The sequence below is a fragment of the Calidris pugnax genome, unplaced genomic scaffold (genome assembly GCF_001431845.1).
Source record: "Calidris pugnax isolate Ruff unplaced genomic scaffold, ASM143184v1 scaffold573, whole genome shotgun sequence".
Lineage (NCBI taxonomy): Eukaryota > Metazoa > Chordata > Aves > Charadriiformes > Scolopacidae > Calidris > Calidris pugnax.
In genome coordinates this window covers 29,083-46,979 of record NW_015091316.1, presented here as the reverse complement: position 1 = coordinate 46,979, position 17,897 = coordinate 29,083, and the positions used below count along the sequence as shown (strand labels likewise).

The 17,897-nt window shown below is 37.5% G+C and overlaps 1 protein-coding gene across 3 annotated transcripts in view; it reads left to right on the top strand.

Annotated features, from left to right (window-relative positions):
* Positions 1-17,897, top strand: part of ANK2 (ankyrin 2, neuronal) — a 239,084-nt gene that overhangs the window by 204,390 nt on the left and 16,797 nt on the right. For 2 of the 3 annotated variants that reach the window (XM_014960906.1, XM_014960907.1), the window contains 6 exons: positions 299-424; positions 2,629-2,751; positions 4,303-4,335; positions 6,654-6,675; positions 9,370-15,132; positions 16,513-16,587. In XM_014960906.1, coding sequence (XP_014816392.1) covers positions 299-424; positions 2,629-2,751; positions 4,303-4,335; positions 6,654-6,675; positions 9,370-15,132; positions 16,513-16,587 — 6,142 coding nt within the window. The remainder of the gene's footprint in view (positions 1-298; positions 425-2,628; positions 2,752-4,302; positions 4,336-6,653; positions 6,676-9,369; positions 15,133-16,512; positions 16,588-17,897) is intronic. The other variant, XM_014960908.1, reaches the window with a different exon arrangement.

The window sequence follows — 17,897 nt, the reverse complement described above, 5'->3', positions numbered from 1 at the left end:
AATCTAAATTAAAATATAGATTGAGAATTTGCCCAGATTCATGACACTGAATACTCATTTTGTCATTTATAGTCTCACATTATTGTTCCTCAATTAACAATGTATTTCACTTTGAATTTAATAATCTGAAATGTTTGCACAGATTTTATGTAACTGTAGATAACAAACCCTGTAAATGGTGACAAGTCCTAGCAATTTAAGAAACTGATCTGACCTACTGTAGAATTATGCTTAAGAGAAATCCTAACCACCTCAACTGTGATTAATTGCTGCTTTGCTTCTTTTTCATTTCCAATAGGTATTAGAAGGAAAACCCATCTATGTTGATTGCTTTGGCAATTTGGTGCCACTAACAAAGAGTGGGCAACATCATATATTCAGCTTTTTTGCCTTCAAAGAAAATAGACTTCCTCTGTTTGTTAAGGTAATCTTATAATATGAACTACGAATAGGTTTTTTTTTTTGTATTCTTGGTATACTTCTGAGTTTACAATAAATTTAGCAGACTGAAGAACACTTCCAAATTATTCTATGATAATGGATTAAAAGTTGACTTGAGTAGTCAAAACAACCAGAAGCGGCTATCTAAATTTAGTAAAATTTTCTCTAAATATCTGATATCTAAATATCTGTGCCTATGTTCTGCTACATATGCAGTGTTCTTTCAGACACCAGAATGGCACTTCTAGGAATCCTGTTCTTTATCTAATAATCTAAAGAGATGATTGAGTTTGATGTTGTTTGGTTTTCTGTATCATGGCTCAATAATTGCCAGAAATAGTCTAGTGGGAGGTGTCCCTGCCCATGAGGGGGGCTGGAACTAGATGATCTTGAAGGTGCCTTCCAACTCTAACCAATCTATGATTCTAAAAAATGCAGAAACTGAAAAAAAAAAGTCATAAAACTTTGTAGAATTGCTGGAAACCCGTCAAAATATGATCATTGTACCCTACGCTTGTAAATATGAATATGTCTGTAAATACAGATATAACTGTTCTTCAACCAATCATCCTCCCATCAGTAGCAATGCAAAACTTCCTTGAGAGTACAGTAAGAAAAGCTTAGCTCCTTTTTTTGATATTTCAGGTTATAGTTTTACCGTATTTTGGAGAACAAAGGAAAAAGGAAGTAATTAATTTTGATAAATATCCAACTAACCTAATTTTATCCCTGTAGTGTATATTACTGTACTATTCTATTCTTAAAAATGTATGTGGGTGGGCAGGAAAGTTTGTAAAACAAAAGCCAAAACCAAAAAACTCTGTTCATCCAAAATTAACTAATGCTTCAGCCCTAGCTATAGAGCCAGTGACAAACACCGTGGTTGTTTGTGAGATCTGCAGGGAGCAGTAGGTCATTTAAAAGATGCTCTCAACTTTGCTCTGTGCTAGCAGCAGAGAGGGCTGCTGTCACCAAACTACCATCACCTTCTCTTCTGGAGAGAGAGATTCAGAGGGCACAGCAAACCTCTTCCCACAACCTTTTCCTTCTACTGGGACATGCCGAATTCAGCGGAGTATAATGTTGCCATTACATACATTTTAGAGAGGTGCTTTATGAATGGAAACTTCAAAAATGGGGAGAAAATAAACTCCATAAACTCCATTCCCTCCTTGAATTAAATTTGCTCTGTACTGGTAGACCACTCTTAAACATTCTCCCAGCAATATTTTGGGGGTTTACTGCTGAGATTATCTCCCAAAAATCTCTCTTCCAGCAATATTTTGTAAGCTTCTTTTAATTTAGACCTTTATGTACGCTTTGCATATTTTTTGCATATTTTTCTCCATGATGGATTTTCCAAAATACATTCAAAACCATGTGTCTTTGCAGCAGTCTGATAAAGTTAATACACATAGAGCAAATTGTATCATTTTATCAGTTCAAAAAGCTGAGGGTGAGGTCATGCTTTCAGTCGTATTTCTTCTGTGCTATCATACGTAATCCTCCTGAAGGTATGTACAAAAGCTAAAACAACATCACCAGTATCTTAAGTTCCAAGTGCTCACCCTTCTTTCTGCTAACAACCGTGAAAGAGATTTTTCTAAGATTCACTGCAAAATCTTAAATTATGGCATGATGTAGTTTCTTTTGAAGATAATAATGGTCACATTTATAAATATATTTCAGCAAATTTCTTCATTCCAAGACTAGGATTTATCAATACATTTGAGAAGATGTTTTTACAAGAGAAGAAATTTTAAAATGAAAATTACTTAGTTTCTTTTGTCACCTAATACAAAATAAGTCTGTTAGGAACATAAAGCTTGGGGACTATCTCAGTGAAAAATGGGTATTTAAAGTTGTCACAGAAGCCAAATCATACTGGAAAGTCTCTGTTCTTTGAAGTCTGTGACTACAGTGTTAGGACTGCCTCCTGTAAATAACTTTCTAATGTGTAAACATGTACATGCTTGTATCTTCTTTTGCATTGACACACAAATACATCCATATGCACATTTACAAACAAGCAGAGAAAAAAAAAAAGAAAACACATTATTTTTGCCTACATGGACTTCTTCTCCCACATCTATCCTCTTTCTGCTAAATAGTTTTGAGTGACACAAGTGGATCATAGAGCCAAATAGCAAAATAACAGATTAAATGTGTGGATGTTTGTTCTACCAGGTACGAGATACCACTCAAGAACCCTGTGGACGATTATCATTCATGAAGGAGCCAAAATCTACAAGAGGCCTCGTTCATCAAGCCATATGTAATTTAAACATCACTTTACCCATTTACACAAAGGTACTGTGAAATTATACTGATCTGTAGTCATCAGAATTATAATATAAACAAGAAATGAGTAGGAGGGCAAAATACCATTAAGGCTTTGTAATCAGGTATTTTGAAGAAGAATAAATATCACCCACAGGCTTTCAGTTGCTTGGGTTTGGTACTTCTTATGCCAGTATTCAAAGACGTTACCAAATATTTTCTGAGGACTTGGAAGAGATGACAGAAGGGAGACAAAAAAATCAATTTGCACTACATACATGGTTTCATTTAGTATTGCACAAGACCTATGATAATCTTACTTCATCCAGAAATTTTACCCAGATTCAGTTCAGGATCCCGGACAGATATGGGACTCAATGAGTACCACTAGGTTTATTTTTGGTTTTACCAAAGACTTTCCCCACTGTCTAACTATGTCTTGTGACACCTCTCTGGAGATGACGTTACCATTCATACCTGTTTCACAAAGTGTAAGGATAATGTCTGTAGATCATATGATGTTTGTAAGGTATGAATACAGAAGGACTGGAAATTAGTTGTCAATTTTTCCATTTGCAAATTTGAAAGTTAATGGGCTTTGCAATAGCAATTTTTTAACTAATTGCCTTGTTTATCTGTGATGATAGTGATAAAAATGTAGCAGATTTGAGCTGTAGAATTTGGAAAGTTTATAGTTGTGCTGAAAATATTTTCTTAGACTAGATTTTAATATTACGTTGACTCTTGACGCTGACTTTTCTTCCTACATCTGATGAAATCTTTCAAGAATTTATGAGTATGTCACATCGTGTAAATGGTCTTTCTTCAGAATATCGTTATAACAGCTATTAATGTAATAATAACTTCTTGGGGAAGAAAATGGTCCGATATCAAGGGCAGAAAAAGGAGAGGAAAGCTCTAGTATGAGTTAGTTTTTATAAGTAACAAGATTGAGTTGAATTCTCATAAATCATGGGAATGCCCTTGATTTTCTGCTTAAGTGAGATCAAATATTAAGAAGCACTTGCTTCCTTAGAAAGAGTCAGTTTATTGATATTCTGTGATAACTCGGATTTTTTACTGTCATTGTCAGATTAGGAGCTGCATGCTTTGACTGCCTAAAGTCTTGCCCGTGTATTCATTTTTTCTCAGAATTTTTAGCATATAATTTAAACTTTATTATATCATTTTTGTGTAATTTGAAAATAACACATCTAAACATACTTTTAGCTTTAAATGAATGATGTTCTTAACTTTTAAGTATTTATATGTGCTAATTCATGGATACAAAAGCATGTATATATTTTAAGTTTTGGTACAAATAAGGATCACTAGAAGTCTAACACCCAGAAGCAACTTTTCTGTAATTTGCTTGATTCTGGAGCCTTTTGCGTTTTAAACTGACAATTTAGTTTTACCGCTTTTTGACATAAGAAATCAATTGCAGAAATGTACTGCATTTTCTTCTTTTCTGTTAAATGTTGTCAGAAGTTATGTTTTCCTACTCTTCTTCTAAAAAATTTGCATTTTGCCTGCTCTGTTTTCCCCTTCTCTTTTTGCATGACATTTTGGAACTGAAAGGAATCAGAATCAGACCAAGAACAAGAAGAAGAGGTAATGTTGCTATAACAGCATGGTGTTTCTTATGCATGCTACTAAAATGCAACACTTGGAAGATTAAATCTGTAGTGAATCAGACATATCAATCATTAGGCACAAAACCAATGAAGGGTAATGCACTTAAAAGAATCTTGCTCAGGCTCAGTTTTGGAATTTACAGATGTTAACTTTCCCTATGTTAAAATTTAAGTTTTACTGATTCAGATGCACTGATTTTGGAGGTGTATAATAGTTCATTTTACTTCCAAAACAGGTCCTTAATAATATAAAAATTATTTTGCTGAAGAATAAGCCATACAAGTGTATTTCTTTAAGCTTAATTCTCCACAGCACACAATTCTGATTCTGAGAACCATTCCACATTCCCAGCCCCATTCTGGCGGTTATAGATGTTTCTTACGCTCTGACCCCTACACAGATGAGTAACATTAGAAAACCATCCCCACATTTTGATGACGTTCAGCTGTTGGAAACAAGTGAGAGTGCCAACACTGTGAGAATGGCCTGCTCCCAAAAGATGATGGACATCTTTTCCATTAATTGCAAAACAGAGCTCAGTTTTTGTTGCATGGGTGACAGTTTCCTATTATCATTACAGAAATATTTACTATTTCAGTGCTGAAATACAGGCACTGTCAAGTGAAAACATGGCCAAAGTTTCTAAGCTAATTCTCACTATATTAATTCAGAAGGTAACTTTTCTTTCCAGGTGATCATCCAATTTTACACCAAAATCACAAAACCAATTATTTTAGCCTCTGTAATGCTGTTTATGCATTCCCAGTGAAGTCCCCAAAAGTTGTTTTTAACAAATCTATGCTCTGTAAAAGCAGTGTAAAAGATATTGGAAAACTATTTTTCCAAACATTGATGACTTCTTACATTTTTATATAAGAAACTGAAGCAAAAAAGACAAGCTCACTGATGGCTAAAAACATCTTCCATTTTCAAATATTTTTTTTTCGTTATTCATTCTTATATTAGTTATGCTGATGTAATTCCAGACTGATTTGGAGGAACTTAAAGTAAGGGGAATTAAAGCATCCTAGGGATCCTAGGTTACCATGTAGAGCAATCTGTGCATCAGAGGAATTCATACTATTATGGATCTGTAATGCACACTGCTAAGTGTGAAGATAAATAACGTGAGCCTAAATGATTTCAAGGCATGTATGAATATGTAAGTGTCGCCAGTGATTTACTTGTATTCATTTTCAGTTTATGGAAAAGCAAGAAGTAGTAACGTCTTAACTGAGAGAGTATATTGCATTTATCTTTATAAAGAATACTTTTAAACAAGCTCGACCTTTGCAACTCTTACTAAAAAACTATCTTGGGGGCTTTAACATACACAGTATATTATATCGACAGTACTGCCCAGCTGATTTTCACTCTTCACAGTCATCCTACCACCACAAGTTTGTGTTGGAAATGAAACGCTTAGTGCTACTTCTAGCTTTGCATACTTTTGCATATCCACATTTACCCAACAAAAAACTTTTTTTGCTTGTGTGGAGAAATGATTGTGCTAGCAGAACTGGAAAAAAAAGTCAAACTACAAGGCACCTTAAAAGATTTGCTTCTTGAATTTTCATAGTCTGACTTTGCATTTTTAAAATGTTTTTGGCTATGTTTTCTTTTGACTAACAGTAAAATTGTATGGCTTTTTCAACGTATACTCAAATACATTCTGAAAAATCAAAAAGCTGGCCTCTGCGGCCATCACTTCTTCTGTTCAGAGGTATCAATGGCTATTAGTGGCATCAAGTCCAAGTTCTTGCCCGAGACAGGAGCAAGTCTGCACTCATTTCTGCGCCTGGTTTTCATCATCACAAAGTACGAAGGCAAAAATGCAAACTGTGATCTCAGAATGAATATGTAGAATGAGACTAGGTAGAAAGCATACTAGTTGCCTTCCAGGTGGGACGCACTCCTTCAGATGACCATATTGAACTTTTTCACTTCAGGCAGGAAGAAATAAATTAAGAACAATGCCACAACATACCCAGTAATACAGAAGTCTGGGTCCCGGGTCTATACTGCTAGTCACATTTAAAGAAAACACCTTGCAACATTTTGCATCTATTATTGACCATAACCAGAGCAAAGTAACCATTTTTCTTTTATTAGAAACATTACATAAATTAAGCCATGCTTTTACCATTATTTTAAATACATTCTTGTTTCCATTTAAGTCAATGAATCTGTGTGTAATTTAGTGGATTTTACTCAACCTGTACTACTTCACTAGTGATTTTATATATATTAATTATATTTAAACTTTTAAATTTCCTCCTTTTTTTCTCTTCCAGATTGATATGACTTCAGAAAAAAGTAAGATTTTCTTTTTTTTTAAAAAATGTTATAATGCAGTTTGTATGAAAGATGGTTAAGAATAAAGATAAGCATGAGAGAGCTAAGCTTTAACTGCTATTCTAATAACATCAATACTTTAAAAATGTAATAGAAAACAATTTAATACCAAAGCAGCTATCCAGTATATACATTTTAATGTATAAATTAACAAGTAATACAGTTTAAAACAGTTCATCTAAGCATTTACTTTCCTTTGACATCCCTAGTGATCCCGCTATTGCTATTTTGCTTGTATGAATGCTCATCCCTCCATCTTTTTTGTTTTGTCCATTTGTTGACACATATTGTTGCCTCATATTTGGGATAAATGACAGTATCACTTTTAATGAACAGGTAGCTAATACTCCAATATATTTCATTAAACTCATGAAATACAACCATGCAAAAAAGTGATACTGTCCAAAGTAATCAGGCTGTTTAACCCTTTCCCCCCCCCAGCCCCTGCCCTTTACTGTGGTGAAATATGACTGGAAATATGACTGTTAACCTTGGTGCAGCACTTTATACCCTTTGTATATACAGAATCAGGCCATTAGTATTAGAAACTGTGGGTGAGTGGTTCACAATGCCAAAGATATCCTTTAATTAAGATGCAAATCAAACAAATATATATTCAATCTGAAGATTATCTCTACTAAGAAATGTTTTCCAATGCAGCAATTTCTTATATATGCCTAGGAAAAGAATGACTTAGGTCTTGTTTCCACTTTAAAGTGCAATGTCTTGCCTTTTTTTTCTACATTGCATTTTGAGCCTTATTTATTCTTGATGTACTATGGACATGTTTTAATTGGAAGGTCAATGGCACCATGATCCTGAAGATCAAATGGAGGATCATTCCACTATAACCTCCCTTGTCTGTAGCAGAAATGCTTCATCTAGAGAACAGAAGACATCAGGGTGACAAAATAGCTAATAATGTGGTGGGAAATATTATTCACCATGATTAACAACATAATTAGTATCAAATTTTTGCTCTAATTTATTATTATTTACACCAGGACAACCAGGTGGAAAAGACACGCCATAGTGTAGCCAGCAGAGTGGAATTTCAGTTGCCTCATGACTCACCTTGGCCATGGGAAATGGGAAGTGAATTCAACAGAACAGTAAAACATACAGGTGAAAAAGGGCTTGAATGCTCCCTTTGCCATGTAATTATTTACTCAATGCAGCACACCCACCCTAAGGAAAGTGGTGGGATGCAGGTTTGGTGAGGTTGCTCAGTTGTGGCTGTCCCAAACTCATGTAAATTCAACATTGCATAGAGCTTGAATTTTTGGTGACTCTTATACTGGATGAATGAAAATGCCACTTGGGTAGCAATTTATCTTCCTTTGGATTAATGGAGAATTAGTTTGAGAGTTTGCATTACTACTTTGACTTTTAGACTGGGGTGCAGAAATGTGTCGAGTTTTACATGGTGTACTACCTTTAAAAGAAAAAAGTACAATTATAATTTCTAAGCATTCTGTTCATAGCTTCCTTCAGTCCTCCAATATTTCATTCTGTTCAATATACATTTTCTAGTAGTCCTTCCTGAAATTAATAATATTCCCAGCAGGCAGTTATGGCATAATGGGAATTACCCACATCCAATGTACTGTATATTGATTGCAAAGATTATTCAAATATTTCACCACAGTATGTTTTACAATATTTTCATGTATCTTTAATTTATGTGATTAATTTTTTAGAGCAATTGTTTTTTAACTGAACCTACATACCCAGCAGCATTTCAACACCTTTGCTTTGCATGGAAATAACTTGCCTTACATGAATTGTACGTATGTGTCTAGTGTGACTGTCTCTGATTTTTGGTTGCCATACATTACATTTTTTAAAACTTTGAAATCACTTCTGAGTTGATTCACAGTTTTTTCTTATTATCTCTCCTTTTCTTCTCTGTCTTCTCTTTCCTCAGTCAATTCATTAGTTGTCAATGAGGATGTTCCAAGGAAAGGACCATGCCTCTTAAAACAAAAGAATGTTTGTTTCATTGTTTAGGTGTGAAATCCCCTTAGATGAAATGCCGGTTTGCAGCTGATTCAGATCTCTACATATTTGATCATATTCTAGATTACTGCAGAATTACTTTTAACTTTTTATTTTGGTCATTAAGAAAAAGTTAACCCAATGTTATTCTGACAGTTTGCTAACACTGGCTTTCTCTTAGAGGAAATCGACTTTCAATCAGTTCTAATGCTTTCCGCCTTTTTTCTTGTTTATTTTTATTTGAACATTGATCTGTAACATCTGAACAATCTTGAGATGCCTATCTTTGTGTAACTCCACTGTGTTTCTTCTGTTTTTAATTTTAAATTTTGTTGTTGTTTTGATTTTTTTTTAGTGGTGTCCTGATTTGGTTTGTTACAGCTTTGATAATGTATGTGTGGTTGTGCTATTTTGATCAAGTTAAGCAAGTTATTTCCTGCCATTTTCCTTTTCAGTTGTTTTTTTTTTACCCCCCTCCCCTGTTAGCTTTGCTTTGCTCTTGTACCCTCAGATCTTGTGGATCCACCATTCCTGGCCCATTTTGTTGACCTTCCTACCACTGCAACCAAAGACTGTCATTTTTCAGTCCTGATTACATTTTCCAATCTCTATTTTTGATTTCCATTTTACTTTCAATGTTTCTCATTCGCATCAAAGATGACGAGACAGAATCTACAGAAACTTCTATCCTGAAAAGCCATCTGGTTAATGAAGTCCCTGTACTAGCCAGTCCAGACCTGTTGTCTGAAGTTTCTGAGATGAAACAAGATTTGATCAAAATGACTGCCATCTTGACAACTGACCCTTCTGATAAATCAGGCTCCATTAAAGTGAAAGATCTTGGAAAACCCACTGAAGAAGAGCCAGGAGAACCTTTTGAAATAGTTGAAAGAGTGAAAGAAGACTTAGAAAAAGTAAATGAAATTCTGAGAGGTGGATCCTATACCAGAGAAGAACCTGTTTTGCAGAAGTCCCTTTCCAAACAAGAACTTGTAGAAGAAGAATGGGTCATTGTCAGTGATGAAGAAATTGAAGAGGCCAGAAAAAATGCTCCTTTAGAAGTCACTGAACCTACATGTGTAGAAGTCAGGATAGACAAAGGGACAACAAGAGTGGAGAAGGCAGACATGACAGGAATGGTAGATTACCTTTCAGAGGATTTAAAAACGTATGTTTCTCTTCATGAGGTACAACCACAAGCCTTACAAGAAGACTTAGTAGAAGAGAGATTTGAAGCTGTAGTAATAAGCAGGGATTCTGAAAAAGAAGGACACAAACCTCCAAAAACTGAAACATTAAGTCCGCAGGAGCAACACAAGCCAGCCTCAGAAATTAAAAAGCCAGTTAGGACAAAATTAAGAGACAAGCAAAAGCAAAAGGAAGGCAAGATGCACAGCAGTGAAGAACAACGAGGACTAAAGAAACTCACTCCAGATGAATCAGTAGGCGAGGAGCCTGGCTTAACACTGACAGCTGCTCCTGAGGCTAAAGCTGTATCCCCTGTTATAGAGGAAACTCCTATTGGTTCGATAAAAGATAAAGTTAAAGCTCTTCAGAAACGAGTGGAAGATGAACAAAAAGTACGGTCAAAACTACCTGTCAGAATTCAAACAAGAGAAAGCACTGCTGAAAAGGCTTCTAAAAGACCAGCACAAGTCAAAAAACCAGTAGCACACAAAGCACAGCCCCCTGTTTCACCTTCTTCCAAGACAGAAAGACTTGAAGAGACCATGTCAGTTCGTGAACTGATGAAAGCCTTCCAGTCAGGTCAAGACCCATCCAAGAATATATCTGGACTGTTTGAGCACAAATCTGTCAAACAGAAGCAGCAGCTCCCTGAGAAAGAAACAACCCAGAGAAAACCAGTTTCTTCACAAAGTGAAACTAGGCGAGTATCAAGCCACAAGACAGACAAGCAGAAGGACAAACAAAGCACGGTAGTAAAAGCAGAGAAAGAGCCACAATCAAAAAAAGGAAAAATGCAAATTTCTACTGTCAAAATTACCAAGAAAGCTGTAGGTAAAGACCAGGTAAAAGAGCAGAGCAGCAAAAAAACAACTGAACCTCCCCCTCCGGTATTTGATGATGAAAGTGCCAAAGATACAGCGGCTGCGAAGGGCAGGACTTCTGATGACCAAGGAGATACTGACTTCCAGATCAGCCCTGACAGAAAAACCTCAACAGACTTTTCTGATGTCATTAAAGAAGAACTGGAGGATAATGACAAATACCAACAGTTCCGGCACCTTTCAGTGACAGAGGAGGGAGAGCTTAACTTGGAGCAAGTTCTGACCAGTCCTTTCGGTGTTGCTTTTCCCACGGAATATGTGAAAGATGGATTCCTTCCTGCTCTTTCCCTGCAAAGTGCTGCTTTTGATGGGAGTTCAGAGAGCCTTAAACATGAAGGTGTGGCTGATTCTCCAGGTAGTCTACTTGACGGAACCCCTCAGATCAGCTCTGAGGAAAGTTATAAGCATGAGGGTCTGGCAGAGACTCCAGAAACAAGCCCTGAAAGCCTTTCATTCTCACCAAAGAAAACTGATGGGCAAAATGAAGAAGCTAAAGGAGCAGCTAGAGCACACACAACAGCAGAAACATGTTCTTCGAAGGAACTCTCTCCAAAGGAAGATAAAAAAGGTATTACTGAAAGACAGCTAGATGCTGTTACTGAGACTAGTAAGTCTCATTCTGACCATGTATCAGAAGAGCTTGTACCTACAGCCTCTGAAGAAGAGGCTGATAAACATAAAGAAAGTAGCTCAGCTTCCATTATGAAAGATGTTAGCAGGGATAAAGAATCCAGAACCACTGCACATTTAACTAAGTCTTCTGAAACACATGACACTGCTTTAGAGAAAGAAAAAGATATAACCTGTGAACGCCGTGTTGTGGTTAGAAGTCCCCAGAAATTGGAACTTTCACTTGCTAGCCATGATAGTGAAAGCTTTAGCCCAGTTGCAGATGACTCTTTGGCTATAAGTCATAAAGACTCACTGGAAGCAAGCCCAGTGCTAGAAGATAACTCATCACACAAAACGCCTGATTCTTTGGAGCCCAGTCCTATGAAAGAGTCTCCCTGCCGTGATTCCCTTGAAAGTAGCCCTGTAGAACAAACAGTGAAGGCTGGTATTCTGGGGCAGGGTCCTCTTCACTCTGTTTTTAGCAAAGGAGAAACCTGCCCAGAGCTGGCATCGGTACGTTCCAGGATTCTCCGTGACCCTGAGGGAAGTGCTGATGATGACAGTCTAGAGCAAACATCCCTCATGGAGAGTTCAGGGAAAAGTCCCCTTTCACCTGAAACTCCTAGTTCTGAAGAAATTAGCTATGAAATCACACCTAAAACAGCAGACTCGCAGGCACTGTCAAACATACCAAAGTCGGCCGTGATACCTGAAGTCAGTGAAGAACCAGAGGATGATTGTGAAAGTGAACCGAAGAAGAGATTCACCCCTGAAGAGGAGATGTTTAAAATGGTGACCAAAATCAAAATGTTTGATGAATTAGAACAAGAAGCAAAACAGAAAAGGGATTACAAAAAGGATTGCAAGCAAGATGAATCTTCAGTAGCTGCTGATTCAGAAGCTGCATGTGAAGCTGAAGAACCAGAGTCAACATCTGTAGGAGAAAAAGATATACCTACAGTGGTGACATCTGCAGCTGAATCTAGGAAAAGTTCTTCCTCTTCAGAAAGTGAGCCGGAATTGACTCAGCTAAAAAAAGAAGCTGACTCTGGCCTCTTAATGGAGCCTGTGATCCGAGTGCAGCCACCCTCACCATTACCATCCAGTATTGACTCCAGTTCTAGCCCCGACGAAGCAGGTTTTCAACCCATTGATTCACAGCAGTGCTCTGTCAGGATAGGTACAGTTAAAGCAGAACAGGATAAGCCAACAGAAGATGACAAAAAGGAATCACTTATCCTTGGGGACAGCTGTAAGGCTTCCACAAGAGAATCAGGCACTTGTCATTCTGATGGTTGTGCATCAGCAGAAACTGAGGAATCAAAATGTGACAGTAGAGATGGCAGTGAGACAGCTAGCCCCAGTGTCCCAGTCACACATTGTGGGGGTACTCTGTGTCATTCCACCGGTGACTGTCCTCAAAAAGAAGTTCATGCTGAGTCTTCTCTAACCCTACAGCAATGTGAAAAAGATGTCAAAACCACTGCATTGTTAACACACACAGATCTCATTTCTACAGGAGTTGTGTCTGCAAAAGCAGATGGTGGTTCTTGTGGACACAGTACCACTGGGTGCTCTGTACCACAAGACACCAAACTGGCTGAAGATGATACCACTGACCATTCTGCTTTGGGAAGTGATTTGGGAAAAGCAGATCCAGATTTTGAAAGATCTCAAAGAGATACTCATGCTGAGGAACCCTTACCAGAATATTCATCCCTTACCGCTGAAACAGTGGAACCTGAAAGTTGTGTAGCAGATGCTGCTGAAAGTAGCTCTCCTTATATAGTTAGCCCTTATGAAAATGTGTCTTCTGAACATTTCTTTACTGACTCTGAAAGTAAGGTAGGATCTGGTAGAAGTCTGTTGTCTAGGGAAAACTATTCTCTTGAAGAAGGAAAAGTTCAAACTGGTGAAGCTTCACTTAGCAGAGACACAGGTAGTGAATATCACTCTTCAGAGGAAATGTATATGGAAATAGAGCCAAAATCAGAGGGTGCATTTCAGAAAATATCACAAGGGTCTTCAGCATCAGATTCCGCAAAATTAGCTGAATCTGTCCTTGAGGATATAACAGATGAAACAGAGAAATTGATCAGTCAAGTTGTCATCACTAAAACTGATGTGGATTCTGACATGTGGAGTGAAATACGTGAAGATGATGAAGCTTTTGAAGCTCGGGTAAAAGAAGAGGAACAAAAGATATTTGGGTTGATGGTAGACAGGCGATCACAAGGCACAACACCTGATACAACACCAGCCAGAACACCCACCGAAGAAGGGACACCACTTAGTGAACAAAATCCTTTTCTTTTTCAGGAAGGAAAGTTGTTTGAAATGACTAGAAGTGGAGCCATTGACATGACCAAAAGGAACTATCCAGATGAAAGCTTTCACTTCTTCCAAATGGGGCAGCAGCCCCAGGAAGAAGTTTCTTTATCTGAAGAAGTGAAAGAAGCAGCAGAGGTGGAATCTTCTAAGCTGAAGAGCTCACCAGATCCATTTTCACCTTCAGAATTGGAGGACTTGGATATACAAGAAAAAGATACATTGAATTATTCACCCCCAGTATCTGAGTCTAGTGATAAATCAGAAGAAATGACAGGTGAAGGTGTCAGCATAGGCACCACAAAAGCAGATCTTAAATCCAGAATTCCAATTAAAATGGGTATTTCAGCTTCTTCAAAATCACCAAAGAAAGAAACTGCTGCCTCTGAAGCTGAATCCCTCTCCGGAATGGAGGCTGACATGGTTGATAGCAGTCAGGTGCCTTGCCCTATCTCTCCTGAGCAGTCTGTAGTAGAAGATGAATTAGATTTTCCCAAAGTCACTAGATTAGTCTGTTCTGAACAAGGTGATGAGTCCCCAGACTCTTCACCAGAGGAACAGAGATCTGTGATTGAAATCCCTACTGCTCTAATGGAGAGCGTGCCTTCTTGTGAAAGTAAATCCAAAATTCCTGTAAGAACAGTCACTGCTGCATCGCAATCCTTGCAACAATCAGAAAATGAGAGCCTTCTCACAGATGGCTTCCTAGACAGTTTGCAGTGTGAAGGAAAAGATGACCAAGCGAAACCAAAGTCTAAAATTCCTATCAAAGCAGCTTTCCAAAAAGCTGAACAACAATATACATACCCAGACACACTTGCTCACAAGCTAGAGTCACCCAAAGCTCTTGACATGACAAGCAAACTACCTATGAAACAAGATAACCGAAGTAAATCTGAATCTGATGCAAGTATTCCCATGGACCCAAAGACTAAACGTTCAATAAAAGCTAGGAGTTACGCTGAGGCAGAAGCAGAGACCAGGGAGAGAGAGATGAAGCTTGAGCTAGACTCAGATGAGGCAACAGCAGCAAGACCCAAGGTATTTTCATCGCGGTTGCCAGTTAAAAGCAGAAGCACTACAGCCTCCCGCGGTGCTTTTAGTCCCACAAAAGAAAGTAAGGAACAGTTTTTTGACCTTTACAAAAACTCCATAGAATTCTTTGAAGAAATTAGTGATGAAGCTTCTAAATTAGTGGAAAGACTCACGCAGTCAGAGAAAGAACAAGAATTAGTTTCAGATGATGAAAGCAGTAGTGCCCTAGAAGTTTCAGTTATTGAAAATGTGCCATCCAGTGAGACTCAGCAGTCAGTTCCTGAAGACATCTTTGACACCAGACCCATTTGGGATGAGTCTGTAGAGACTCAGATTGAACGTATCCCTGATGAAAATGTCCATGACCATGCTGAAGGTATTTGCCAACGACTGGGATTCCCTGTGCGACGCATGTCATGAATTAAACGTTTTGGTTTTTTGTTTTCTTTGGGGTGTGTGTGTGTACGTATGTTTGTATATATGTGTAATCTGTGTGGCATTTTCTTTTAAGCTTTTGGTGGTTAGTTGTGTATTTTTTTTTCCCCTGTGAGCTGTGTTTGGTTTTTTGTGTTGTGTCTGTATTTTTCTTGTCTGTGAAACAATCTCAAGATTGCAACCCATGAGTGCTTATGGGAAGTGTTACCTTAACAAACAAAAACACTTCTAAAAATACATATTGTTTTGCCATTAAACTGATTGCTCAGGTCATGCACACTTTGGCTTTTGGCTTTCCCTGGTCCTATTCTTAACTATTCATTTTTACTAATAATAAGTATTCGGGCATTGGTTGAAACTGAGACAGGCAAATTTATTTTCTTTTGAGTTGTTACAGGAAGAAATCTGCAGAACTTTTAAACAATTAAGTTTTTCATGTTCCTTTTTTTGACAGTCTATGTCTCAAGAAAATTCCGAGTCACCAGTAACTTTAGTACAAGTTTTCTGGTGTTTGGTTTTCCTCTCACCTACTTGTGCACTACTATTGAGTAGCCATGATGGAAATCCATTAGCTAAGATGAAACATGCATATATCATTAACCTTAAGCAATTTTCTGAATCTGAGATATCACAATCCATGTGTGCATTCAGGGAAAATCAAAACTCAAATTCTGCCATCCTCAAATTAGCTTTGGGGATGGGAGGAACAGTCAGTCTCACTGTTACTGAAATCAATGATGACTGGCAAATGAACATCTGATTTTTCCTTGCCTTCATTATAAGTATTCTGTATCACTCTCCAGTTGAAAGACTCAAAGACGCTTAATTTAACAGTATCTCAAATACAAACCATAATATGAAGTGCCATATGGACTGTTCGAAGAAAACCTTCCCTACAACAGAAAGAACATAATTAGAAGCACCAGGCCAGAAGAATTTTTCAATGTTGGCATTTACTAAGGAGGCATGGAAAATTATGGCTTCTTGACTTAGTTGAAATCTTCAATTTAATGTTAGAATGAAGTTTTAGAATAAAATGCCTGGCCAAAATAGGCACAGTAGGCACTTCAGTCCTTGTTTAGATTTTCACGTGAAAGCCAGAATTTCAAATGGAAAATGTAGATAGTCCTGTAGTCCTTGTGCTTTTTGAAACATCAAGCTTCTTGTTTTTTTAACCTGGGGATTTACTCACTTTAGTTACCCAGTTGTAGCAGCCTGTCCGCATTTAGAAAAAAAAGCACTTTCCCTTCTTGGGCTACATCACCTATGAAAATGGTTTTTAACTTGTAAAAGGCAACTTGTGGCTCTCTTTGACCTTTAGATCAACAGGATGATCAGGAAAGAACAGAGGAAAGACTGGCCCACATTGCTGATCATCTTGGATTCAGCTGGACAGGTAAAATGCACGTTGTCTATTCCAGAGAAAAAGGAGGGCAGCATTCCTCCTTTTTTTCATGTTTTCTTCCTGATTACCTAAAGATGTTTTATAGAACTATTTCCATAGCTTACTGTCTTCTGGTTACTGAGATTCCTATAGCCTGTTAGGTAAGAACTCCGATGCAGGTAAGGCCTCTGCACTTGGTGTGGCATCTCCAGAGGGAAAAGTCCTAGGATGGGAGAATGACAAAGAGCTGGCATATGTTACCTTACCCTTTCTTGCAAAATGCAACAACTCTAGCTAAAAGATATATGAATACATGAATAAATATAATCTGTGTTCGGGAGCTCCCAGGCTGGAAGGCCACTATAAGGAAAAATGACGTCAGCTTCTATTCTACAGAACTGCGCTGAGGATAAAGGGATAAAAAGCAACCTATTTGTAACAGTCACTTTAATAGTGTGGATTTAATAGATCTGAGACAGTTAACATTACTGGGGACAAGTGAAAGTAATGCACAATGAAACGCAGATGCCTGTTGCTGAAAATCAGCTCAAAAGTGTTTGCAAGGAAAAAGAGCTGCACAGAAATCTCAGCGCTGCATCAAACTGTGTGATCCAACAAAAAATTGCTGCAGAAAAAAATTAAATCAGGTCTACGCTCTTTTGTATCTATCCCTAGAGCAGTACCACACTCCTGAAAACAATCAAGGCTCTAGGAATTAAAGAGAAATACCAGAGAAAGAAATGTAAACTCCTTGATAATGAAAGATTTTGCTCTTTACTGTTTTTTTAAGCATCTGCAGAGTATATGCAAAATATCACTGATACTTTTGCTTGTGTTATTCACCTCTTCCTTTCCTGTCCTCTGTTTCAACCTATAGAGAAGACTGGGAGCATATGTCACTCATCCCAACATGGATTATCTTGAAATCAGTAGGACTTGGACCTTTGTGATGTAACAGATTAGGAATCTGCTGAACTGTTTATACAAATGAATAGACAGTTCTGAAAACATAACTAGAAAAAATGGATGCTCATCAAAATACACATTAATCATTAATGTCGTGTAGCATTTTAGAGAGAGCAGGATAACACACTTGCTAAATATTCCTGTCATATTTCGGTAAAGATTGATTATAGTGCAGACTACTGTGTCGAATGTTACTTTTGGGGCTAAAATAGTGGTTTAAGTCAAACTTCTTTGACTACCTAGGATTTGAATGTAATGTGTAGTTACTGTATATTTTCTGAAGTATACAGATGCACCAGTTTACAAACCGACCTGGAAATAAGGTTATCTGGGGTTTGCAGTTAGGGTTCCCTCCA